The 26,126-nt window shown below is 44.8% G+C and overlaps 1 protein-coding gene across 1 annotated transcript in view; it reads right to left on the bottom strand.

The window, feature by feature from the left end:
• Positions 1-4,672: 4,672 nt before the first annotated feature.
• Positions 4,673-26,126, bottom strand: part of LOC144819644 (afamin-like) — a 127,803-nt gene continuing 106,349 nt past the window's right edge. The window contains exons 7-9 of the mRNA XM_078677457.1: positions 16,939-17,074; positions 15,729-15,928; positions 4,673-4,835 (exon numbers count right to left, since the gene is read on the bottom strand). Of these exons, the coding sequence (XP_078533583.1) occupies positions 4,682-4,835; positions 15,729-15,928; positions 16,939-17,074 (490 nt within the window). The 3' untranslated portion in view covers positions 4,673-4,681. The remainder of the gene's footprint in view (positions 4,836-15,728; positions 15,929-16,938; positions 17,075-26,126) is intronic.

The following is a 26,126-nucleotide window of genomic DNA, read 5'->3' as shown; positions in this document are numbered from 1 at the left end:
TAAGTTTGCTGTAGAGTTTTGTAGATAAAATGTGATGGACCTTAAGGGCCTGTCAAGATCTACTCTGACCCTGTCTCTTTCTAGGCTTCTCCGCCTGGAGACGCATTATACAAAGTGCCCCTGGGCGCATGGGCATATGCCCCTGGGGCACTTTTGCATTACAAAAAGGCCCGCAGATGCTTGTGCGGCCCTTTCTGTAATATAGATAGTACATATAGCGCTGGCACTATTACTAGAGGGTATTCCCTTATGTGCTTGCGGGCATGGCCCATGCAAATGAGGGAATCTCTTAGCCTCTGCGCCCATGTTATAGTATAGATGTGGGCTCAGAGACAAAGAAGCTGTCAGGAGGCGCACTGACAGTAAGTCACCTCAAACGTGGCGCACTGTCAGTGGGCACCCTGATAGGAGCCCTCTAGAGGGAGAAAGGGGGTTATATGGCCCCCCAGACATCCCCTCCCTTGCAGGCAGGTGCAGTCACTCACTGAACCCCCCTTCAAGGGGATCTCTAATGTAATCTAATCTCAAAACTTCACTAAAATGCGCTGCCAACAGGGCAGCACGAGTTAGCGGCTGCCCTGTGGGCAGCGCATTCAACATATTACGGCACATTCTTCTTGTTAGTGCCCAGTGTACCTTTTGAAAGGTGCACTCAGCGCTAACAAGGAGAGTGCACCTTATTTTATAATACGGCCCATGGTCTACAATGTTCTAGATAGAAATTTGTGACAGTTATTTGTGGATATAAATTAATAACTGAGGGACTTTCCCAGGACTTCCCACAATTGTTGCATTTCTAAACTTCCACTTTCTGCCACATTGTCAAATTCTTTGTCATCAGAGTTGAAAAGCCTCTGGCAATTGTTTGTGAAAACATGGTAGTGCATAGGCTGGGGAGATGTACTCTCCAGACCCTTATGGGAATGAAACTTCAGGACAATACATTGCAGAACATATGTCAGACCCTAGCTCAGTTTAAATGGCTAAATAACTTTTGATTTGTGTTCTGGAAATTGGTTTGCTAAACCCAATGTACTCCCTAATTCCTTTTGTAGTTCTCATGTGTTAAATCCATTCTTTGTTTAAAGGTTATTAGAGGTATTAGCTGCCTGAAATCTATCTTCTGGGTTGTCCCAAAGCTGCATGAGACGCCTTTGCTGACAACCCCTGTTAGGCAACCTTACACTAACGGTCAATCTTGAACATCTAAACTGTTGGAACTCTTGGCAGCCAATTTTGCGATAAAATATCAGGCACAGAGAACAGCACAACAAATTGGAAAGCTTTGCTTCTCCACCCTGGCTAATACTACAACTGAGAAATACCAACTACTCCCTGCAAATGCTGAAGCAGAAGTCTCCTCATGTTCATTATAAAGTGTGGCTCATAGGATTAATTGCAAAGTAAAGTGGGATCCAATTTCAATGCCTGTAATGTGACATTTCACAGGAAAGTGAGTGAGGACAGCTTCCACAGGCAGCAGATGTTTATTACCTGCATTTCTGTGGCTGGAGGATGGAGATCCAAAGAAAGATTTGAGCAGGAAGGTGACAGGGCTACTGTTAGAAACTCCATTCGGGACTTTGTGAGCAAGAGGCTGCTGTTTATACTTCCTAAAACACTGCCTTTTGATAGATGGTAGGGGTGAGGGGTGGAACAGCAGATTCTGAAGTGCAAGGCAAAGGGGACCCTTTAGGTGAGACCCAGCGTGTTGTCTTCCTTGATCCCACTGCATGTTGTATAAACCTTGCTTGGGTTGTGCCAATGGTCACAAAATGTTCTGTCTAATGTGTCCTGTGGTATATTTATGCGTGTCATGACTTGATGGTGACTTGATAGTCCTTTATAAAGCATATTTGTGCTGTGGTGGGTAAATGTGTATTGTTCTATTTAACGTATAATACTGTATGTTGGCTTTTTTGGTGGGAACAAACCAGAGAAAGCAAACTTTGCCAGATTTGTGCATCGAGTCATACATCAGATTACTACTTCAGAATACAGTGGGGCATATTTACAAGCCCCTATTGCCACCACAATGTCACTTTCAGTGACGTTGTGTTGGCGATAGGGACTACGCCTTATTTACAAGGCTGCGTTGAGCCACTTAACGTGGCTTATCGGTGCCTTGTAAATAAGGCACCTTTAAACGCTCTACTCAGTGTGAAAGTGGCAGGCAGTGTATGTTGTAGTGGGCGTTTCATCATAACACCCATTGATTTTGAACCTGCCCCTTATTTACAAGAGCAGCATAAATAGGAGGCAGCACCAAAATTAAAACATGGCAAAACCTGTTCTAAAACAGCAAAACGCCAATGATTGTTTATGTGCAGGAAGGTGCCCCTTCCCGCACATAAACAATAATTTAAAAAGAAATGCTGCTTTGCAACTTCTGTGTGTGCAGCATTAAGCAGCACACATAGAATTTAGAAAACAGCATTTAAAGATTTTTTGTGTGAAAGGGTGCCTGCGTTGGCGCTAGGCACCTAAATGTAGCGCTAGTGCAGCGGGACACGCAGGGTTGCACCATATTCTAGTAAATATGGTGCAGCCCTGTGTTTCTAAATGGAAGAAGCGTGCCGTTAGCCTTCTTGGCCTAACAACACCCTTCCCAACTTTCTTGTGTATATGCCCAACTATATCATTGAAAGTACTTGTGACCAGCCAGGATACCAAAATTACACAAGCACTGAAATAATACTTCACTGACATTTTCACAACAGCAAAGCAACAACCATATTAGGAGTGAAACATGTATAAGCTAATAATAAACTTGATCTTTGTGTCAACAGATTTACCATTGAGCAACGTGTGACTTTGTCTGCTTCATGGTCACAGAAGCAAATAATTGAAGGGTTTGATAACTTTGAAGTCTGAGTAGAGTTAGTGCAGTCAGTTTCAGAAAGATCTCAAACTTTACACCTTCTTATGCAGAGTGGGGTAGGAAGGCACGAGTCCACACCTCATTACTCACATGTAAGCATTCTGAAATGCAAATGTAGTTGCCAGCATGACTGGCAGGGAAGAGCTTGGTGCGGCCAACAAATAACATAGCGTACCACTGATGGGCATCGCCTATCATCATTTTAACATGCAATATCATCTACGATCAGAATCCTCTCAGCCTGCTAGACATGCATAAAAATAGTGTTGTAAAGGATCCAAAGGTAGTGAATTGGTAACAAGGTACAAATCAATTGGAACCAAAACCCTGACCTGAAAATTCTGTACAGCATAGCCTTGCAATAGGTTAGATCAGGGGGCTCCAATCTTTTGTGTAATAAGAGCTTCTAATTATGTTCAATTATAATCACTGTGAGCTCCAACAATTCACCCAAAATGAGCTTACATTTATTTTGGAAATTCAACCATTTTTTCTGCAAAAACATCAGCGTAAGCGTTCTGAAGATATATACATTTTTGTCTTGAATATACAATTTTGCGATATGTATGTTAATTCAACCAAGCAATTGGTTCCAATTTAGTAGGCTTGGACACAGAGGAGAGCTATTTGCAGTTAGGTGAAGAGGTACCAGTAGCTCATGAGCTACTCATAGAAGAAGCTTTGGTTAGATGAAGCATCATAAAACATATTGGACCGTGCACTGGTGAAAAATGTTACCACATCTGCTTCGCACCATTTTTGTTGCTTGCGGAATTGCAATCAGTGCGAGCAGATTATGCTAAAAAATGAGTCCAACGATTCACATTTTAATATTGCAGATGTGTATTTGTTTTCGTTGCTGTGGGGTGACCAGAAACCAATTCACTCAATTTTTGTCCTGTTGCGAAACTTTACTTTAAAGGGAAAACCCATTTGCTCCTTTCACTATATAGCAAACTTCAAAAATTTTGCACTATACATTTGTTCGATTATTTTATCCCAATGCCAACAGTTATGTGACAGAGCCCAATGTGCATACCAAATACCTCCCAGTGGCCCATGCTTGACATTTCAATATAAACCCAGTGTGAGAACATCAAATCAAGAAGACTTTAGGATTTAGAACAGGCGTCTCCAACGTGTAGATCGTGTACCTCTCCAGCTACCTGTGAGTAGATCACCTGTGTGCATCTCAAACCACTAATGTGAAATCCTTTGCTTGGTTATATTATTATTTGTATGTGTGAATTTGTATGTGTGAATTTTCAGAAGTCATAAACTGATGATTGGAGAAAAATGGTTCAATTTCCAAAATAAATGTAAAGCTCATATTTGAGCAGGAGACATTCATAACTCATTTTATTACCTTGGTGCCAGGGAATAGTAGCTATGGCTGTCATTTATTACCCATGTAAATGCATTCCAAAAGTATCATTTTTTTTTTTTAAATGTTGCTGCAGGCAACCCTGCCTAATGCACTGGTGTGATCACTGCTGGCGGTCTTGAATGAACTATCACACCACTTACAGTGGCTCAGGATAATTTTCATTGAATATAAGTAGCTCTTATTACATAAAAGATTTGAAATCCCTGATTTAGAACTTCAAAAATGTAATCATAGATTCAACAGTTCAGATTTCACACGTGACCGGTTGTAACTGGAACATGAAGTGCAACTAGTTAGATTAGGTTAAATATACAATGGACAAAGAGGCCTAGACTTTCATTAGATGTAAAGCTTTATAAGGTGGTTGTACATCAAATCACTGTGATATGCAAGTCAGGAATATTGAAAACAGCTCAATCAAGGAACATTGGTGACACTTGAAGAGAACAAGCCTGTGAATCCTTAGATGCACAACACTGATTGGCTGTGTTGCTAATAAAAGAGCAGTGACTCAGAATGATGTTGATGCTCTTATCTGTGTGTCTCCGTGAATATTCATAAGTACTCCTGAAACAGGAAAATACATTCGATTAATAACAATTTAATTACGATTTAAAGTAAATATTTGCATTGATCATCACAAGCTGAATCAGGTTTCAGTGACTCATGGTGAGCCCAGAGTCATGATGAAATTGACTGGGCCGCTGAAAGGGAAACAAGGCCATATCGGTAGCAGAATATGCACTAAACAGTTGTCAGTACCATTATTTTATATCTTCATACCTCCCAAAGGCTGCATTGGAAATTCTGCTTTTTCCTACTCTCTGTCTTTGAGGAAGACTTTCAGCCTTAAAGCACAAAGAAAAAGATGGGTTGCGTTGCGCTATATTAAAACCTGGAGAAATAAATAAATAAAGATCTACAATTACATTTTTTCATCTCACTTTGCAGGGTGAATCTGTTTTCAGTGAGGCAGAACCAGAAGTTGCCTTGGACAGGAAATGCCCGTTCAGGAAGGGGCGTTTCCTAATATTTTCTATTTTAAAGGCCTTTCGTTAGAGGTGAGAGGAGGTTGTCCAGTTGAGTTGCTTGAACTACGTGCTAAGGTGCAGAATAAGTGTACACATTCTGAGCTACTGATTACCATTTTCAATAGCGCCAAGAAGCGTCTCTAAGTTGTATTTGGTGTTGGTAAAATACCTTTAAAAATTAAAGTGAAAGTAAAAACCATAAAGTGGAGGATGTTTTCAGCAGTTCTTAAAACGAGAAGTCACCGTATGAGACTGGAGCGAGTATGAGATGAGGGTGTGGCTCAGAAGTAGAAGAAACATTGGGCCTCATTTATGAGGCCTTGCGTCAGTTTTGCGCTTCCGATGCGTCACTTTTTGTGACGCATCGGCAGCGTAAAACATGCCTCCTGTTGCGCACTATTTACAAAGTGACACATCTAAGCAGATGCGTCACTTTGTAAACCCCTGCGCTACATTATACCTGCGTCAGGTATAATGTATGCAGAGGGGGCGTTCCCCTGCAAAAAGCCTCGTAATAGTGACGCAGTGAAATCTATGAGATTTCACTGCGTCACTTTTAGGATGCTGTTACGTCAAAATCTTGCTGACGCAAGCCCTTTCTCATGGGGCTTTCCCCATGTGAAAGGATGCATTGCTGGAGTTGCATCGCTTTTGTGACACACTCCAGCAATGCGTCACTTTTGAGCTTACAGATACGTCAGAAATACTGACGTATCTGTAACTCCTTGCGCAATGATGGGTCATATTGTAAATATGACGCTTCATTGGGGTCGCAAGGAGGGCGCAATGAAAAGTGACACATCGCTTTTTTCTCGCAGCGATGCGTCACTTTTCATAAATGAGGCCCATTACGTTTTTAACTGTGACTATCTCTAGTACTTGAAAATCTGATACTGTTTCCAAAGTAACGTGTTTCTAATTGGCCGGCCTGAGTCTACTGTCTACCAGCCGCGGCCCGTGGAGGGAGTTATGGTGGGGCAGGGAGGCGGGGAGGGGGAGGGGCAGGGTGGAGGGTGCTAAAAACCAGCATATGGATAATTGCAGGTAAGTACACAATTTATTTAATAAAACTAAATTCGTAGCGTGCACAGCATCGCATTTTGCGATGCAGTGCGCGCTACGATAGCCGCCGCAGCGATGTGGTTAAAGGAAAAACTAATACCGAAGGGGGGTTATGGACTTTATAAAAACAGAAGAAGCAATGAAAACAACGAAAATGGTATATATTTGTGTTTTTTACAATTACAGCCATCATGTATAACAACACTCCTCAGACTAAACAGATTTAAATTCAATTCAATTCTATCTTTAATTACACAAACTGACATAAAAGCCCAATTTAAAATATACATTCATAAAAAAAATAAGTCAAAACTAAATACATTGTAGCAAAATCTTACATCATTATAAAACATTTATTAAAATCCCGTTCATTCATAATAACGCAGTTTAATACACATCCATAAAAACGAGGTTATCCTGTCCACCTCAATCAGATAAAAGAGCTAAGTGCTTCTAGAAGGTCAGGGTCAAAGGGGGAAATGCTGCCTCCGTAGTGTCTCGGACAGCTATCTGCTGACTGGTCTTTTGCCTGATCCTCCACATGAGAAACAGATAGTGTGAGATAGCAAAAACAATACTTTTCCTCACGCCAGATTTCCATGCCAGATTTCAAAATTCGTAGGGCCTCTGCATATTTTCTGACAACTATGTTCAGGCAGACCGGAAGTAACTATTTCCATCTTCCAATCAGCAGGTACATCTTAAGGATTTTGGAGGGGATGGGCCAAATGTATTTTGGGGGAATTTATGACATTACAACGCATACATTTACAATGCATGCCTTTATAACGCAGTTTTTACATCGCAACATCCTTTACAACGCATTCTTCTACATAGCATGCCATTACATCGCATTTTCAGAAACTACCTTTACAACACATTCCCTTACATCGCGTTATACCTTTACAACGCATACCATTACAATGCATACTATTACATTGCATTTAAGGTAAGTGTTGGATAGTATAGGAGTAATAATTACTATTCCAACTTCAGTGAGTGCAACAGTAGGGTAAGTGTTGGATAGTGTAAGGGTACTATGAGTTATAATGGTATGCGTTGTAATAACTTGCGATGTAATGCCTGCGTTGTAGTGACATGCTTTGTAATGACATGCATTGTAGTGACATGCAATGTAATGGCTGCGTTGTAATGACATACGATGTAAAGGTAGTGCGATGTAATGACTGCGTTGTAAAGGTTGTTTCCCATTTGGGGTCCCCGGTTCGGAACAACATTTGTTTTATGATCCGATTTCATCTGTTTCTTAGCTTCTTTGGCCAGGTAAAGGACAGTGCACAGGCACACTCGTCCAAATTCTAGATGTATGTACATTTAATATCCTGGGATAGTGATGTGTGTTTTCAGTATTGTAACACAGCAGCAGCTCACTAATATTACTGCAAATAATCTCTGTGACCTCCTCCCATTTCTCGTATGTGAGGTCCTGTTTAGATCTTTAAAAAAAATGTAAAAAAAGCTTTTCATGGTTGTTGCATCAAAACAACATTTATAACAATCTATTAAACAATTACAGAAGGTAATCAGGGCAAGGCTCTGCAGAACAGAGTGGGCTCTATTAGCGGGCCCCCTGAATAGCTGGGGCCCTGGGCCAGAGCCCACTTTTCCCATACCTTAAACCATCACTGCCAATCAGGTAGGCTGGGCAAAACACAGAGCATGCCCTGACCCCACAAGAAGGCAAAAGAAGACTGACCCTGCAATAGGCTAATTGTATACTACCCATAGTTTTCCTTCATAGTTTATTAATTGATTAGGGGGCTACCAGCAGATCATCTCATAAATTCTGGTTCCCCATCTTTTTCAAAGGCTCTCTAACGTACTTGATCCAAGGTATACTGCCTGAACCCGTAATACCTAAAACTTCCTCCAGCCCCTGTCGATAAGAGTGGAGCTCAGGGGTCACCCATAGCCTTCTCCAATAAAGGATTTGTCTCACTCCAATCCCATCAGGGATTAACCTGAGCCGCAAAAAAATATATATATATATCTAGCCTCAGGGGCAGCAGCAGGGTACTAGTAGTGGATAACCCTGTAAACTGACTCATAATTCGATTTTATGCTGCTACCAGGGTGGCCACATGCTTGTCGCCCCAAAGCTCCACGCCATAGAGGGCTGCTCCGAGGGCCTGCAGTTCGTATACTTGGCTCACCGGGGTGATTGGGCAAAAATGGGAACCACGTTGCACTTTAACCAACCCCCCCCCCCCCAGTATGTTGCTCTAGTTTGAGTCTGCACCTTTCAATGTGATGCTGCCAATCTAGCTGCTCTGTAAGATTCAGCCGGAGGTATTCAAAGGTGTGCACACCTTCCAGGGAGGTCCCATTAGGCTTGGATTTCGGTCTTGTGGAGTGACAAGGGTCTAGGACCTTCTATTTGGTTTTCGCCACATTAATTTCCAGACTCTTCTGTCTGCGAAAATTGTCAAAACAATCAAATATTTTCTGTAGCCCCATGAGTGATTTAGATAGTAGGAGGGTATTGTTAGCAAACATCAAGGTGGGTACCTTGATGCTTGCCAACCAAAGGGCATCAACTTCACATTGGTTCAAGCAAGCTATCAGATCATTGAAGTAAAGAGTGAAGAGGGTGGGAGCAAGGACGCAACCTTGTCTGACCCCTCTATTTACAGGGAATGGCTCAGACATCTTGCCCAATTGTCCAAATCTAACCTGGGCATAATTACGTCCATGAAGCCTCATTTAAATGAACAGAAGATGGTTCGGAACTCCCATATCAGCCAGCACCTGTGCAGCATGGATCTGGGGACCAGGTCAAATGCAAGCCGTACAGCTTTCAGTGCTGGAGTTTTTCTTGTTATGAAACACTGCTCCTCTCTCCAGTTAAGGTCTGATCACAAGTCTCCATGGTAAATAAAACCCCTGCTGATTCTGAGTCCTTTGGTCTCACTGCAAACGTAAATATTGGTTGCAGTGATAACGGGAACAATTACAACCTACCAAAACCAGGTGGACCTCATGTCCAGAAAACGGCCTTGATAATGGGAAGGCATGATAGAGATATATTTTATACTGAGAGGATTTCATTCATATTGTCATTAATATGTAACATATAAATGTACTATGCATTTAGATTGACCATAACTAGCGTGCCCCTGCATTTTAAAATGGCAAACGTTTAAATGCCATCCTGCTTCACATTAACACGTCTTCCTTTTCGAGGAAAAAACGAATTCCATCTGTATTATCTTGATGTGCCCTTGGTTTTCAATTCTCATAAGAAAATTTTTCTTTTGCTCAATCCTTGTATAATGTGCTAACGAGCTGTTGTGATGCACTTACAGAGTACAGCTTGGCCCAATGTATCTCATTATGTTGCAGGTAACTGTAAGTTTGCTTTCAGTAATCCATTCAACCGTTGAACTAACTGTAGGTATAGCGACGGAACAATCTTCAATCCCTGCTACTGCGGCATTCCTACATTCTTGTAACAGTAATGGACTGGGTGAGGGTAAGCAAATTTTGTGGAACATTGCTGGCTTGCGCTCCAGTCTGGATTTTCCAGAATGGTTAACATTCATCAATGATATTGATGTATGTATCTTCCAGGAGACCTGGCTGTGTGAACACCATTTTGCCCAGGGTTATTTAAACTATTTTGTTCCGGCTATCAAAGGGACGAAGGGACGACCGATGGGAGGTCTGGTTATTTGGGCCTGCCAGAGTCTAGCACTTACGATTAAGGAGGTATCCACCAGAAGTAATGACATCCAGCTCATTAGAGCGGATTTGGGTTCTCCGGGATGGTTGGACATTTACAATATTTATGCCAGGGGCAATAAGGGTGGCAGGTCTAAAGTTATAGCGGATTTGGATCAGCTCCTAGAAATGAATTCTGCAGATAACAATATACTTATAGCTGGCGACTTAAATTTAACCTTTGAACCCTTGGTTGCCCACAACCAATATCCTGGGGACGAGGAAGACAGGCTTACTGGGATACTGAAGTGGCAGACAGGGATCTAATAGTGGATTGTTCGCCTACAAGTCTGCTCTCAAATGATCTTCGTAGGCTCAAATGGGTGCATGTCATGGAGAATCAAGAGGCCTTGAATAACATTGGGGAAGAGACTGATAAAGTCATACAGGCCCTTGAGGAAATGAATAAATCAGCAGAAGGTCTGATTGAAGTAACCAAACTTCACGATAACCTCTTTTCGGTTATCAGGGATAATTTTCTGAAACCAGTAAGGAGGAATAGTGTTGCAACCCCCAAAACATTCAAATGGTATAACACTGAGAGTAGGAACGCCAGACTTGCTCTAGGCACTGCTATTAAAGGTAGGCATATGGAGGCCATTCGCACTGCCAGAAAGGAGTATAATAGGTTCATAGTAAGGGCCAAAAAGCTGTGGGATGATCGGCACTGGCAAGATTTAAAGGAAGCCAGTGACAGTAAAGACTCCAGGAAATTTTGGAACATAGTTAAGTGGGGCAAGGGGGCCTATCAGAAGCTCCTGAAAATAATGTTTCACAGGAGGACTGGTTGAATTATTTTAAACCACAATATGCCTGTAATCAGTTGGACAATTCATTAGTAGATCCTAGGCCAGTTTTTTACAAAGGTAACTTTTTTAATATCGACGAAGTTCTAATGGCCCATAGCACAGTGGCAAGTGGTAGAGCACCAGGACTAGATGGGGTCCCTGCTGATGTTTTTCTTAATAACAAAGAGCGTTGGGGCAAGTATATTTTGCTTCTTGCTAATGCTGTGGCCTTGGGAGCACCAGTTCCAGATTCATGGCAGGGAGCTGTTATAATACCAGTTTTTAAGAAAGGCGACAAATCGCAATCTGGCAATTATAGGCCCATACGCCTTATCGACACCATCCAAAAGGTGGTGGGGAGGATGGTCGTGAATAGGGTTCTTGATTGGGCAGGGGAGACTAGTGCCTTGTCACCCTTCCAGGCAGGGTTCCGAAAGTTCACTAGTACGATAGACCAAGTCTTCCGATTTACCCTTCTGCAATGGAAGACTGTGTTGCTGGGCAAAGGCAGTTTGTATGCGGCATTTGTTGATTTACATGCTGGTTTTTTCCAAGTTCCAAGATCTCGGTTGTGGGCAGTTTTAAAAAATCTGGACCTACCCTTATATCTGCTAACACTATTGATGAGGTTGCACGAAGCAAACTTTGCCAGGATTCAGTGGGGAGGGCAGGGATTGGTTACCTCTGACTTCCCTGTGCAGCGAGGGGTTCGTCAGGGCTGCTCGATGGCACCCACGCTTTTTACGTTATATATTAATTAATGGGGTGTACCCAAATTAGATCTGAAACCTGTAACTAGATGGACTGAGGATGTCATATGCTTAAATGCGATTTGTTGTGAAAGGGGATTAAGGGCACTAAACGGTAGAACCCCAAGTGACAAGATCGGGGCTAACACCTTTGACAACGGGAGATATAGCAGCAGGATTGACTATGTCATATGTAATATGAAGTTGTGGAAACTCGTAGATGATATGGAGGTTAAGGGACGAATCGAAAGTGACCACAATCCTTTGTGTGTGACCCACAAATGGTGGGATACTGAAGTGGCAGACAGGGATCTAATAGTGGATTGTTTACCTACAAGTCTGCTCTCAAATGATCTTCGTAGGCTCAAATGGGTGCATGTCATGGAGAATCAAGAGGCCTTGAATAACATTGGGGAAGAGACTGATAAAGTCATACAGGCCCTTGAGGAAATGAATAAATCAGCAGAAGGTCTGATTGAAGTAACCAAACTTCACGATAACCTCTTTTCGGTTATCAGGGATAATTTTCTGAAACCAGTAAGGAGGAATAGTGTTGCAACCCCCAAAACGTTCAAATGGTATAACACTGAGAGTAGGAACGCCAGACTTGCCTTAGGCACTGCTATTAAAGGTAGGCATATGGAGGCCATTCGCACTGCCAGAAAGGAGTATAATAGGTCCATAGTAAGGGCCAAAAAGCTGTGGGATGATCGGCACTGGCAAGATTTAAAGGAAGCCAGTGACAGTAAAGACTCCAGGAAATTTTGGAACATAGTTAAGTGGGGCAGGGGGGCCTATCAGAAGCTCCTGAAAATAATGTTTCACAGGAGGACTGGTTGAATTATTTTAAACCACAATATGCCTGTAATCAGTTGGACAATTCATTAGTAGATCCTAGGCCAGTTTTATACAAAGGTAACTTTTTTAATATCGACGAAGTTCTAATGGCCCTTAGCACAGTGGCAAGTGGTAGAGCACCAGGACTAGATGGGGTCCCTGCTGATGTTTTTCTTAATAACAAAGAGCGTTGGGGCAAGTATATTTTGCTTCTTGCTAATGCTGTGGCCTTGGGAGCACCAGTTCCAGATTCATGGCAGGGAGCTGTTATAAAACCAGTTTTTAAGAAAGGCGACAAATCGCAACCTGGCAATTATAGGCCCATAAGCCTTATCGACACCATCCAAAAGGTGGTGGGGAGGATGGTCGTAAATAGGGTTCTTGATTGGGCTGAGGAGACTAGTGCCTTGTCACCCTTCCAGGCAGGGTTCCGAAAGTTCACTAGTACGATAGACCAAGTCTTCCGATTTACCCTTCTGCAATGGAAGACTGTGTTGCTGGGCAAAGGCAGTTTGTATGCGGCATTTGTCGATTTACGTGCTGCTTTTGACCAAGTTCCAAGATCTCAGTTGTGGGCAGTTTTAAAAAATCTGGGCCTACCCTTATATCTGCTAACACTATTGATGAGGTTGCACGAAGCAAACTTTGCCAGGATTCAGTGGGGAGGGCAGGGATTGGTTACCTCTGACTTCCCGGTGCAGCGAGGGGTTCGTCAGGGATGCTCGATGGCACCACCGCTTTTTACGTTATATATTAATGGTGTTGTCACGCTTATGTCATCTGCAAACACTGATGCTCCTACCTTGGCTGGCATTAAGACACCAATTCTAATGTTTGCAGACGACACTCTGATTTTATCAAAGACCCCGAGTGGACTGCAGCATGTCCTATCTATTTTTGATAAATTTTGTGTGGACTATGGTCTGGAAGTTAACGTAGCCAAAACCAAGCTCATGGTATTTAATCCCCACCGTAGCTTCAAAAGCAAGATCATCATGAATGGGCATCCACTAGAGGTGGTCAATGCTTTTACGTATTTAGGGATTCTTGTGGCAAAGGACAGCAGATGGACACAACACATAGATTTGGCGGTACTAAGGCACAGGCAACTTGCAGGAGCCCTTAATTTGGAGCATAAACGATCCTTAACGAAGCCAATAAAACCCGTACTCCAGGTGTACGAGGCTAAGGCTCTCAGCTCAGCGCTATATGGCGCTGAGTTGTGGGGGTATGAGAAACTGAAGCCCCAGATAATATCGGAAAACAAGTTTTTCCGATGTATCACTGGACTTCCTGTGAGTACTCCCTTGCTTCCTTTGAGGTACGACCTTGGAAGGAAGTCTATTCTGGATCTAGCAAGGCTCCGTCCGATTCTATATTGGCGGAGGCTCTGGACCACTCCAGAGCCCTTTCATTATGCGGCAGATTTCCTGGACATTATTAAATCTGATGTTTCTCACAAAATAAGTTGGCTGAATGAACTTAGAGACACCTTAGTTGGCCTAGGTCTGCAAAAGTTATGGGAAACTTCGGAGACCGCACAATTTCCATCAAAAACGATTATAAAGGAAATTTACTGGGAGAAGGTGGCTCTCCGAAACTGGAACGGTGTTGACTCCTCTACTATGGCTGGAGGATTCCTAGAGGCAAAATTTACTCCACGTCTAGAGCCTTACTGGGATGTAATTACTAAACCAGGGGACAGGAAGCTTTTTTTCCAACTTAGAGCTGGTTCCCTTCCCCTTAGGTCTCTGACTGGTAGGTGGGGCAACCGAACTAGTAGTAATTGCCCTGCATGCAGAGATCATAAAGAGACTACTGGCCATTTTTTATTTGCCTGCCCGGCCTATGAATCACCAAGGCGAGCATGGCTAACTCCTTTGTGTAAGTCCTTAGGTACTACCAGCAGTTCTGAAGCTCTAAGAATTATACGCACTAGCACTTTAACTTCGATTTCAGTAGCTACTGCCAAATTCTTAGGTTGGGCATAGGTGGTTAGATTAAAGCTTTTAGATACTGATTGTTGATTGTCTTTGTTTGTAATGAAATATTAGATTTGTTAGTCAATGTTTTAAATGAGCAATCATAATTTAGAAGTCACATGTAAATAGCAATTGAGATGAATTTTTAACTTTTGGACTGTGTTTTAACCTGTTTTGTAATTAATTTTTAATCTCATTTTTAAATTTGTATTCTTGAAATATATGTTAATCTCAATGCTTTTATGAGTGAACCTCGAATAAAGCTGAATTTGACTTTGACTTTGACTTTGACTTTGTAAGTTTGATGGATGCCTAGAGTTGGCTCATTGCACAGTTGCTGAGAAAATAAAGAGCTTAGTTATCTACTTGTGCCTTAACTCTGATTAGTCTGTTAATGGTGAACCATATGTAAGTTTACCAAATGTCAGAATTGTGTAATTGAAACTAATACAATGTACAGGAGAATTCAGAATCTCTATTTCCTGACTTATGAGACGATCCTCTGTCAGCTTCATTGCCTGGATTTTAGTAGACGCCTTTCTTCCTGGCTTTTTACCAGACCCTTTTCCCCAACATAGCATAGGAGGGTGCTTCCTTTATGGTAGAATCTATCTTGTTCAACTTTCCTTTTAAGACAAATTTATAATAGTTTGTCTTTGCCTTTATGTCTTTGAATTGCTTTGAACTAAACATTGACTACTGTATTTATGTATTGAGGATTGATTTATAACTAATTTGATGATTTGGATTTGTAACTTTGGTAATACTTTAAGAAAAGTTTGTGGTTTGAAACTTAGCTTCACGTTATTGAAATATATTGAAATCTGATGTTTAAACTTAGTCTGGACTAAGGATTCCTCAGAGACTGCTACATGAACCTGAATTTGCACAAGAATTTGCATGAAGCAAAGTGCTCAATGAGACATGCATAAACAAGCTGGTAAGTCTGTGTATGCAGTCATTTCCTCTTATAAGTTCCTTATCTTGTAGATTTTTGGTAACAATGACGAGATACTGCATGGTACCAGTATTTCTAGATGCAGAGTTATCACCCCAAAATTACTGTGCCATTTGTGATCAGCCCTAATAGTGGTTTGTCCTGTTTCGGCCATGCAACAGCCTTCATGATATAAGTCGTACTCAGGATATAATGAAAGTTCAACAGAAAATACCTCTATCATCTTTATAAATATGTATCTTTACATCTGAGCGATGAATTTAACTTCAAATGTGCCATTGTTTTCTTCTAAGCAAAGAGCCATAGTCTTACCAGCTAAAAACCTCCAGTTGACCTTCCCTGCTGAGGTCACAGAGGAGATCGAAGTTGAGGGAAGTGTTCAATATCGTCCTGGATTCTTGAGATGCTAATTGAGACAAACAACCTGGTTTCTCAGACTCCCTTTTGAGACAGCAGTCTCTGTGGGGTCCATTTGTAGAATTTGCACAGAAGTGATCGTAAAGAACATCTGACTAAAAAGAGAAAAACAAAAGAAAATGAAATAATTTCAGAAATTAAATATAAAAGCAATATTCTTTTAAGTGAATCTATTTAGCAGATTCCTACCGGTTTCGAGTGGAACACTTAGGTGAATGTGTGGGAGGGAGACGTCCTGCCTATGGTGAGGCTGGCTGGATGTCTCACCCATGCCAAAAAGGGATCAGCTATGATTTTCTTGATGGGAGAGTAAAATAATATCAGCTAAGACCTCAAGCTCTAACTGTGCTGAATGAGCACTGATCCAGCTGCAAGCACATCTGCCAAGTCTCCAATAGAAAGTCGGCTTTCCTTTTTGGAATGGAAATCTTTCTGTACCATCCTCAGCACTAGCGGTCTAGGTGCAGAAGCCCTAAGCACTTTGCTTCTCATGTCAGCATTTTTTGATCTGGTAATGCTTTCTTGCACAAGGGCAATGGACGAGCCCATCCTAGCCTTTGCCATTGGGAATCTTAACTATATTTTCTGGTGTATATATTGAAAGTGCATCGGCATACGATGGTGTGGTGGATGTACCTGTCTGTATAGGAGGGACATCCTATTTCTTTCTCACTGTTTGTTTCAGCAAAGTTAAAGGTTGAAATAGTATTTGGCCAGTTGAGGACAAATGCTCATTGAATTAACTCTGTCACAGCCTTGGCTATATACATATTTCAAATATGTCTCATTCATTCATCCACCCACCCACTGTCATAATCCTACCCAATTCATTCATCCAAACATTCATTTATTCATGCAGCCATTTATTCTTGCCCTCGCTCATTTATCTCTCCATCTGTGCACTCAAACACTGACTCACCCGTGCTCTCACCAAACCATGTTAGTCCAACCATTGACTCATTTACACATTCTTCCTCCCACCCATCCATACAGGTACAAACCCAAACCTACCAATTGAGGAAAAATAACTTTTATTTTTAAAACAGCCATATCTTTTGGTTTTGCATAAGCTTGTTTAAATATATTTTTAAGTTTTTAAAAATACCTGTTTGCGAAAGCAATCTGAAGTCATAAATTCGGGTCTACAGCAGTTAGAAGCAAATCTGGCATAGGCTTCACCAAAGTTCATTGCTTGTTTCCATGAGTCACTTGGCTTTTTCTGAGCATAAAATAAAACAGCCCTGAAAAACAATATATGCAATAAATGCCATGAGATTCTGAGACTAAAAAAACTTTGCAATTTGATGGAATCTCAAAAATGCACCTTAGGTATTTCTTTTTTTATCAACCTAAAAAATATGTTTTCAAGTTAAAGAATTTCCTCCATCGCATTACATAACTGTTATTTTTGTGGGATAGAGAATTTCGCAATTTTGTGGTACCATTAGTAAGTGTGAAAATCTGGAGAGGAAACACCACTTGTGAAACCTTCACAGCGTTCACCACCTCGCCCTTCCTCCCTGGCTATCCCCTTGGAATCAGGCCTGGACTGGGATTACAATCCAACCCTGGCAATTAAACCCAACTGCCCCCGGGGAGGGGGGAAATGATGGTGCAGGCGGGGAAACCGCTTCTGCGTGCGCTTTTGTTCCAAGGGACCGATTTCGCAGCACTACAGAAAGACCGGCCACTGCTAACAAAAAACGCACCCCCATTGGTCCAAAACCGGCAACCGGCCCCCACCCTTCCAGCCCACAGGGAAACACCCAGTGCCTGCTACAGCCAGTCTGGCCCTGCTTGGAATACTTTTGTTTCCATCTGTAACCCTAGACGTGTTACTATGGAAATTCCTCCACCATGGTAGATTTTAGGAGTCATATGTTTCATCTGTTGACATAGATTTTCACAAATCCTGATTCTATGAGTCATGAGCTGTCATTTGCACCCACATATGGCATGATTTGGATACCTACGTTCCCAAAAAGTATTTTGAACCTGGCCCAGTAAGACTAACACAAGCCTCAGGTATGCTCTTGCTGCTAGTAACCATCTACTATAAATGAAGACATTGGCAACTGGTTCCCATTTCTACTTGTGGGAGCAGAATAGTGGCCAAGTGTTGGTCTACGCTAGTCTGCCTAGTATTGCCAAAGAATCTTCAGTCTGCAACAACAGAAGGTAGCAGGGGAGCGGAGGTGATGGTCTCTGCTGGTAGGCTAGTGGGCTGGCCACCAGTCTCTCAATCAACCTGTTTGTTGTATGTATGTTTTATTTATTTGTTTTATTTAATGCATTTTTATATAGCGCAGACTTTACCCGAAGGTGTCAGAGCACCACTGTACAATAGAACCAGTTACTTTCACAGCTATCGCGCATATTGCAGCAGCGTTTTTAAACTTTTGTGGTGTGTTTTTTTTTAAACTCGGCGCTATTGGCATTGCGCTTGCATTTAACCTACCTTAACTTCCTGGACTTTGTCGCTCCTTAGGCCGGGGAACAGTCAGGCTCACTGGCATTATAATTGTACTCCACCCGCATTCGGCGGGACATAGGTAGTATTAGCGGGTCCGACCGCCATCTTGGGTGGGTTCTGAGGCGAGAGGCACTTCGGGCGCCATCTTGCGTAGGGAAGGGGCTCAGGAGGCGGACTTCCGCATTTTGGTGAGCTTACTTAAGCCACCCTGCTGAGGTCAGTGCAGATTTTATAGCTATCGCGCATATTGCAGCAGCGCTTTTAAACTTGCGTGGTGTGTTTTTTTTTAACTCGGCGCTATTGGCATTGCGCTTGCATTTAACCTACCTTAACTTCCTGGACTTTGTCGCTCCTTAGGCCGGGGAACAGTCAGGCTCACTGGCATTATAATTGTACTCCACCCGCATTCGGCGGGACATAGGTAGTATTAGCGGGTCCGACCGCCATCTTGGGTGGGTTCTGAGGCGAGAGGCACTTCGGGCCCCATCGTGCGTAGGGAAGGGGCTCAGGAGGCGGACTTCCGCATTTTGGTGAGCTTACTTAAGCCACCCTGCTGAGGTCAGTGCAGATTTCACAGCTATCGCGCATATTGCAGCAGCGTTTTTAAACTTGTGTGGTGTGTTTTTTTTTAACTCGGCGCTATTGGCATTGCGCTTGCATTTAACCTACCTTAACTTCTTGGACTTTGTCGCTCCTTAGGCCGGGGAACAGTCAGGCTCACTGGCATTATAATTGTACTCCACCCGCATTCGGCGGGACATAGGTAGTATTAGCGGGTCCGACCGACATCTTGGGTGGGTTCTGAGGCGAGAGGCACTTCGGGTGCCATCTTGCGTAGGGAAGGGGCTCAGGAGGCGGACTTCCGCATTTTGGTGAGCTTACTTAAGCCACCCTGCTGAGGTCAGTGCAGATTTCACAGCTATCGCGCATATTGCAGCAGCGTTTTTAAACTTGTGTGGTGTGGTTTTTTTTAACTCGGCGCTATTGGCATTGCGCTTGCATTTAACCTACCTTAACTTCCTGGATTTTGTCGCTCCTTAGGCCGGGGAACAGTCAGGCTCACTGGCATTATAATTGTACTCCACCCGCATTCGGCGGGACATAGGTAGTATTAGCGGGTCCGACCGCCATAATGGGTGGGTTCTGAGGCGAGAGGCACTTCGGGCACCATCTTGCGTAGGGAAGGGGCTCAGGAGGCGGACTTCCGCTCGGCGTAATATACAAAAGGATGGACTCACAGGCGCGCAGCGTCCACGCGCAGTGGGCGCGACGTAGGCGCGCCGGAGGTGCGCCAGAGGTAAGCCCGTTTGCGCCCGTTCGCGCTACGGGCGCGCTTAGGGCCGCTACCTCCGGCCCCTCGCATCCTCAACGCATAGTCTATTCTCGGTCTGATCTATTAGAGTGCAGACCAAGTCAAGCGCCCGTCGGTCGGCAGGCCACTATTTTTAAGCCTAACCCTATCTCATGTGGATTGCTTAATGTTCGTTCTTTGTGTAAGCACCACACTGAGATTGCTCTTCTTATTGAGTCCACGGGGCTTGATATTTTATTTCTAACGGAAACCTGGACCCGGGAGGACTGCGAGGTCGAGCTGGGCTTGGCCTGTCCTCCAGGCTACAAAATCATCCATACCCCTCGTGTGAAGAACCGGGGTGGTGGGATTGGCTGTATTTTCAGAGAGACGTTAGCTCTCTCCCAACTCAGGATTAGAGAGGTACAGGCTTCAAGTTGATGGGGTTTGTCTTTATAGGCCATGAGAAGACACGCTGCTCAGGGATCTTGTGCTACCGTCCGCCGGGCAGTGCACCCTCCCTACCCGACTTTATTGATCTGATTTATGATCTCTCGAATACCCACTCTAAGTTGGTGGTTTTAGGAGATTTCAATTTGTGGCCGGGCGGTCCATTGGACAATGCCTTTACTACTCTGTGCCAAGCCTGCAATGATATTCAGCTGCAACAGCTTGTTTGCTCTGCCACTCATCGGAAGGGTCATGCCTTGGATCTGATATTTGCTGATGCTCTACTGGTGACGGTGAATGACATCATCTGCCAGTGCTGGACGGACCACTCACTGGTCGTCTTCTCCCTTTATGTGGAGGACTGTGTTTCGGCGGAGGCTGAGACCAGACAGGCCAAGTCGAGCAGGCCCTGGTCACGCCTGTTAAAATCTTTGCCCTTACCAAACCTATTATCGGACAACTTCAGTCTGAGTGACTCGGTTGGGGAGAGCTATACTGGCTTTTGCCGATCCATTTCGAACTCCTTGGATAAGGTGGCACCATTCCGCAGGTCTAGGGGTAGACTGAATCGGGCCTGCCCCTGGTATACGGACGATTTGCGGCAGTTAAAACTGAGCTGTAAACGCGCCGAAAGGGCGTGGAGGAAGCAGTATTCTGACTCGTTGAAGGTCATCTTTAAACAGTCGCTGCAGGTATATAAGGCACAGATCAAGGTGGCTAAGCGTCCTATTTAGAAGCCACCTTGAATCAGGCTTCCAACAAGTCGCAAGCATTGTTTAAAATTGTTAGGGACCTGACCCACCCTTTATGTGCGACTAATAATGTACCTACGTCGCAGGCCCTATGTGACTCCTTGGCGAATGCCTTCGAAGAAAAGATTGCTAAAATCTTGGAAGGCTTACAGAGTCCAACACCCATTCCCTTTGAGTTGGAAGTTTCGGAGGAGGCATCTAGCCGACCTCAGCCGAATGGCCATGCTCCTAGTTTGGGAGCTCCAGTGGTCTCATCCAGTTGACCCCAGCTGAATGGTTCTGCTCTCAGTTTGGGAGCTCCGGACGGCTTGCCCAGTCGACCCCAGCTGAGTGGCACTGCACTCCGTTCGGGAGCTCCGGACAGCTCGCCCAGTCGACCCCAGCTGAATGGTACTGCCTTTGGTTTGGGAGCTCCGGATGAGTCACCTAGTCGACCCCGAAGGAATGGGCCGATTTCTGGTCTGGGAGCTCCGGCCACTCCGCCCAGTCGACCCCAGCTGAGTGGATGTCCCCTCAGTTTGGGAGCTCCGGACGCTGTGCCCAGTCGACCCCAGCTGAGTCGGTTCCCTACCCCCTCCTTTGAGGAGTTTTGTAGAGTGGCACAAATGGTTTCATCTGGCTCGCCTCTTGACCCATTGCCACCAAAATTTTGGAAAATATTCCAAGGCGAACTCTTTCAGCCTCTGTATTCCATCTGCCTCCAGTCGTTTGACACAGCAACGGTTCCGGAGCGTTGGAAATTGGCAGTGGTGTCCCCTCTCCTGAAGAAATCCACCTTGGACCCCGCCTGCCTATCCAACTACAGGCCGATTTCCTTGCTCCCCTACCCTATTAAGATCATGGAGAAGCTAGTGACCCGCTCTCTTTCTGGCTTCCTGGAAGATAACACCTGGTTCGATGAGGTACAGTTTGGTTTCCGCCCAGCACACGGGACGGAATCGGTGCTGGTGACCGTGCTTGACAACCTACGTTCGCGGGTCGACAGTGGACGGGCATCCTTCCTGGTGCTGCTCGACATGTCGGCCGCGTTCGACACGGTCTGCCATCGTACCCTCGTCAGGAGACTGGAAGAGTGCGGGATCACGGCGGGTGCAAGGGACTGGCTGATCTCTTATCTGAAAGATCGGCAGCAGGTGGTGGCGCTGCCTCCATTCAGCTCGGAGGCGCGGAGAGTAGGGCAGGGGGTACCACAGGGCTCGGCCATCAGCCCGATACTCTTCAATCTCTCCCTCCGTCCTCTGGTCCAACTAATTAAATCATTTGGCATCTCCGCATGTAACTATGCGGATGATACCCAGTTGGTCTTCTCGCTGGAAGGAAAGGACGCAATTCCGCTGGAGGTCTTTCACCGATGTATGTCGGCCACAGCTGAGTGGCTCCAGTCCAATTCTTTGCAGTTTAACAGCACTAAGACCGAGGTGCTGTACTGTTCTATTGACCGGATTCCTCGGGTACTCCCGGAGCATTTTTGGCCCCCAACCTTTCCTGAGACAGTGGCTGCGGCTGAGTCGGCACGTAACTTGGGGGTGATCTTTGGCCCCAACTTGCAGCTAGATATGCACGTGAATAAGACCATATCCACGTGCATGATGCTGCTTCGTATGCTGCGCAAAGTTCTGCCCCTTCTTCCCGAGCAGGCCAGGCCCGAAGTAGTGCGTGGTACCATCTTGAGTCGTCTTGACTACTGTAACGCGCTACTTCTGGAGGCTCCAAAGACACTGCTGGGGAAGTTGCAGCGGGTACAGAACTTGGCTGCTAAGCTAGCTCTTTCCCGCCCCACTCACAGTTCTTCAACAGCAGCCCTACGAGACCTACACTGGCTGCCAGTGCACCTTCAGGTATGCTATAAAGCAGCCTGCTTAGTATTCAGGGCAGTGCATGGTCAAGGACCGGTTCCACTACAGAACATGTTTGTCTGGTATTCCCCGGCGCGTTCTTTACGCTCCTCTTCGGATCATCTGCTGGTGGTACCGAGATTCCAGAGAGTGTGGATGGGGGGCCGCTCGTTCAGTGTCGTGGCGGCCAAACTCTGGAACTCGCTTCCACCATCTTTAAGAAGCCAAAGGGACTTCTTTCCGTTTAGAAAAGCCCCGAAAACACATCTTTTCCCCAGGGCTGTCTGAGCAGCGTATGCAGTGATACTGTCGATTTCAAGCGCCAGGATGCCCTTGGGGTGACAGGACTGCGCTATAAAAGTACACCTACATACATACATACATACATACTTTACATGAGAGGAAAGGTACAAAATAGAACATTACAAAAATAAAAACACATATAGGCAATAACACAATATCAAACACAGTAATCAAGGGTGGGGAATAAACAAGAAAATATTACAAATTTACAATAACACAATAGCAAACACAGCAATCAAGGGTGGGGAATGAACAAGAAAATATTACAAATTTACAATGATGAACTAAGGGTGGTGGTAGCACTCGCGAAGGCCCGCTTGTGCATTTTCAGGACAGATTGCGATAGGGTAGCAGCGCGCAGCTCTTCCTCTGTCTCCCAATTTTAAACTGGTATTTTATCTTTGTGTCAGCGTGGACTCGTAGCGCTTCTCATATTTTTTTATCTACTTTGCACTTACCTCATCGTATGGCCTGACTTATCCGGGTAGCACTGCGGGTGATTTAATACCTGCCTCCTCCCTTGGGTGTGCCTCCCTGCCCCGGTCCATCACGGCTTACGTGCCGCTTGTAGTAGAGGGCAGGCGCCATCTTTGGTGAGGGCCTGGATCCCGGCGCTGCCGCTTGCCTGCGGTCTAGCTGGGGGTGGGGCTATCCCATAAATTGCAATGGCCACCCGGACGCGCAGCAGACGAGCGCAGCGGGCGCGACAGAGGCGTGCGGAAGTCGCGCCTAAGTCAAGCCCGTCTACGCCCGTCCGCGGCCGGCCGGGCCTAGGGGCACCCCACCACGCCCAGATTGCACAATACTCCTCTGTGCAGCTCTGCAACCTTCAAGGTTCGTGGCCTTTGTCCGACTCTGTGATCTCACACATCGGCAGGCTGGGTTTGACACCTTCTTGTCCACTCCCTTACCTCCCGTCCCTTCCCTCCCCTCCTTCTCCCCCCACCGGTCCGTCTTGCGATGTTCCTGTCTCTCCTTTGCTTGCTGCCCTATCCATTTACTATCTTAACACTAGGTCAGCGGTAAAGCACTCTCATGAACTCTTTGTTTTATTGGACTTGCACAAGCCGGATCTCCTATTTCTTACGGAGACCTGGTTCTGTGACACCTCCCTCCCTTCCCTCCTGGCTGCCCTTCCTGATTCATATTATGCTTTGCGCGCCGACCGACCCTCCGGCAAGCCTGGCGGCGGCGTTGCCTTGATTGCTCGTACTAACCTTTCCTTTCAGTCTATAACTTCCTCTTCTATTGGACTGTCAGACTTTTTAGTTGTCCGCTCTCTGTCTTTTAGAGCTCCCCTAACTTGCCTGCTTATGTATCGGCCCCCGCAACCCTCCCAATATTTTCTCTCTGAATTCCTAGATTTGTTGGCCACCTTAGCGGTCAACAATTCTTCTATCCTGGTAGTGGGCGATTTTAACTTTTGGCCTTCAGACCCTGCAGAATGCTCAACTTCCAAAGAATTTTCGGATACCCTTCGTTCTTTTAATTTTGTTTCCCACGTTCATTCCCCCACTCACATTCAGGGTCACACCCTTGACCAGGTTTAGTCCCTTAATTGTCCAGTTACTTCCCTGTCCATTTCTCCCTGCACATGGTCCGATCACTTCCTGATCTCCTTTTCCCTCCATCTCAGTCTAGCCACCAAGCCCCTCCCTCCCAAAAACATCTGGGCACGCTCCTGGAATCAGGTGGATGTGGCTTCTCTATCTGCCACACTCTCTGTATCCAGTCCTAAACTCCACGGTCTGTTGTCCTCCGCACAAGCTGACTCCATTAGCTCCTGGCTTTTGACAGGCTGTGAATCGGTCACCCCCTCAGGCGGGTATCCTCCAGGCGTGCGAACGACGCAAACCACTGGTTTAATGAGGAATTGAAGACCATAAAATTAACTGTGCGCCACGCAGAGCGGGCTTGGAGGCGAGAGTACTGCCCTTACCTCAAAACTCAATACATTACTCTCCTTTCTCAATACAAAAAATCTATTTTGGGTGCTAAGACTGCCTACTTTTCTTCAAAAATCTTGGTGACCGAAAATCAGCCTAGAGAAATCTTTTCAATTGTGCACAATCTTGCTTTTTCTGACAGAATCACTTTAAAACCCTCCCCTTCCCAGGCCTTATGTGACTCCCTCAACACTTATTTTTTGGACAAAATTTCCAATATTAAAGCCAATATCCCTCCCCCTTCCCCCTCCTTTGTTGACCCTCAGTGTCCGCCAGTCGGGGCACGTCTTGATTCGTTCCCCCTCTTGACGGAAGAATCTTTTCTATCCCTTCTCCCCACGGTTAAATCAGGCTCCCCTTTAGACATTTGCCCTGCCCATATCCTTAAGCACATTTACTCGGTCTGCATCCAGCCCCCTCTCAATTTCCTTAATAGCTCACTGTCTCAGGGCATTGTGATTCAACCACTTAAATCGGCCATCATTGTCCCCATTCTTAAGAATTGAGGTTGAGTATGAGGCGATAGGTAGTATTCATATCTCACCCTTTTATATTACATGTTAAACTGCAATGCAACAAGAAGATATAAATAAAGTAAGAGTAGTATCTTGCTGCGCAGTTTTGTGTGTGTTATATGTTGAACGTTGTTAGTCCGTGTCACATATATGTTGTTTGTACACTGCACCATTCACTGTTACTTTCCTTACTTTGGGTTTTGGACACGTTTTCGTTAAGCTATTTGACACCGATGATGAGAACAGGGCCGACCTGGTGAGTACCAACCAGGGGCCCCATTGGTGGTGCGCCCGTGAGGTGTCATCTAGCTATTCACACCTTTTTCCTAAATGTTGTCCCTCTAGTGAATGTCTGTACTGTGTTGGACGGTTTTCTGTTTATCAGAGATGGGCTCATTTTTTAACGTTGGCAACAGCCTGAAACAGTGTTATAATCTCTATGAATAGAGATATAATTAGAGTGCTCTTTGGACGATCTAGAACTGTTTACAGCCCTACTTATTTCTGTGTTGCCTTGAGGACTGGGTCATTTTTTGATTAGTGTTGGATTGAGTGGAGGGCGATCCAGTCCTTTCTGCCCCTCTTGACTCCTAGTAGTTGAATACCCATTCTTAAGAAGCCTGGCGCGGACCCTTCCGCTCTTGTTAACTACCGCCCTATTTCTTTGTTGCCTTTCCTAGGGAAGGTACTGGGGCGTCATGTGACCAGATCGCTTAGTACTTTTGTGG

This window comes from Lissotriton helveticus, chromosome 2_1 (genome assembly GCF_964261635.1).
Source record: "Lissotriton helveticus chromosome 2_1, aLisHel1.1, whole genome shotgun sequence".
Taxonomy (NCBI): domain Eukaryota; kingdom Metazoa; phylum Chordata; class Amphibia; order Caudata; family Salamandridae; genus Lissotriton; species Lissotriton helveticus.
The sequence above is the reverse complement of the archived record's forward strand: the minus strand, read 5'-3'. Positions and strand labels throughout refer to the sequence as shown.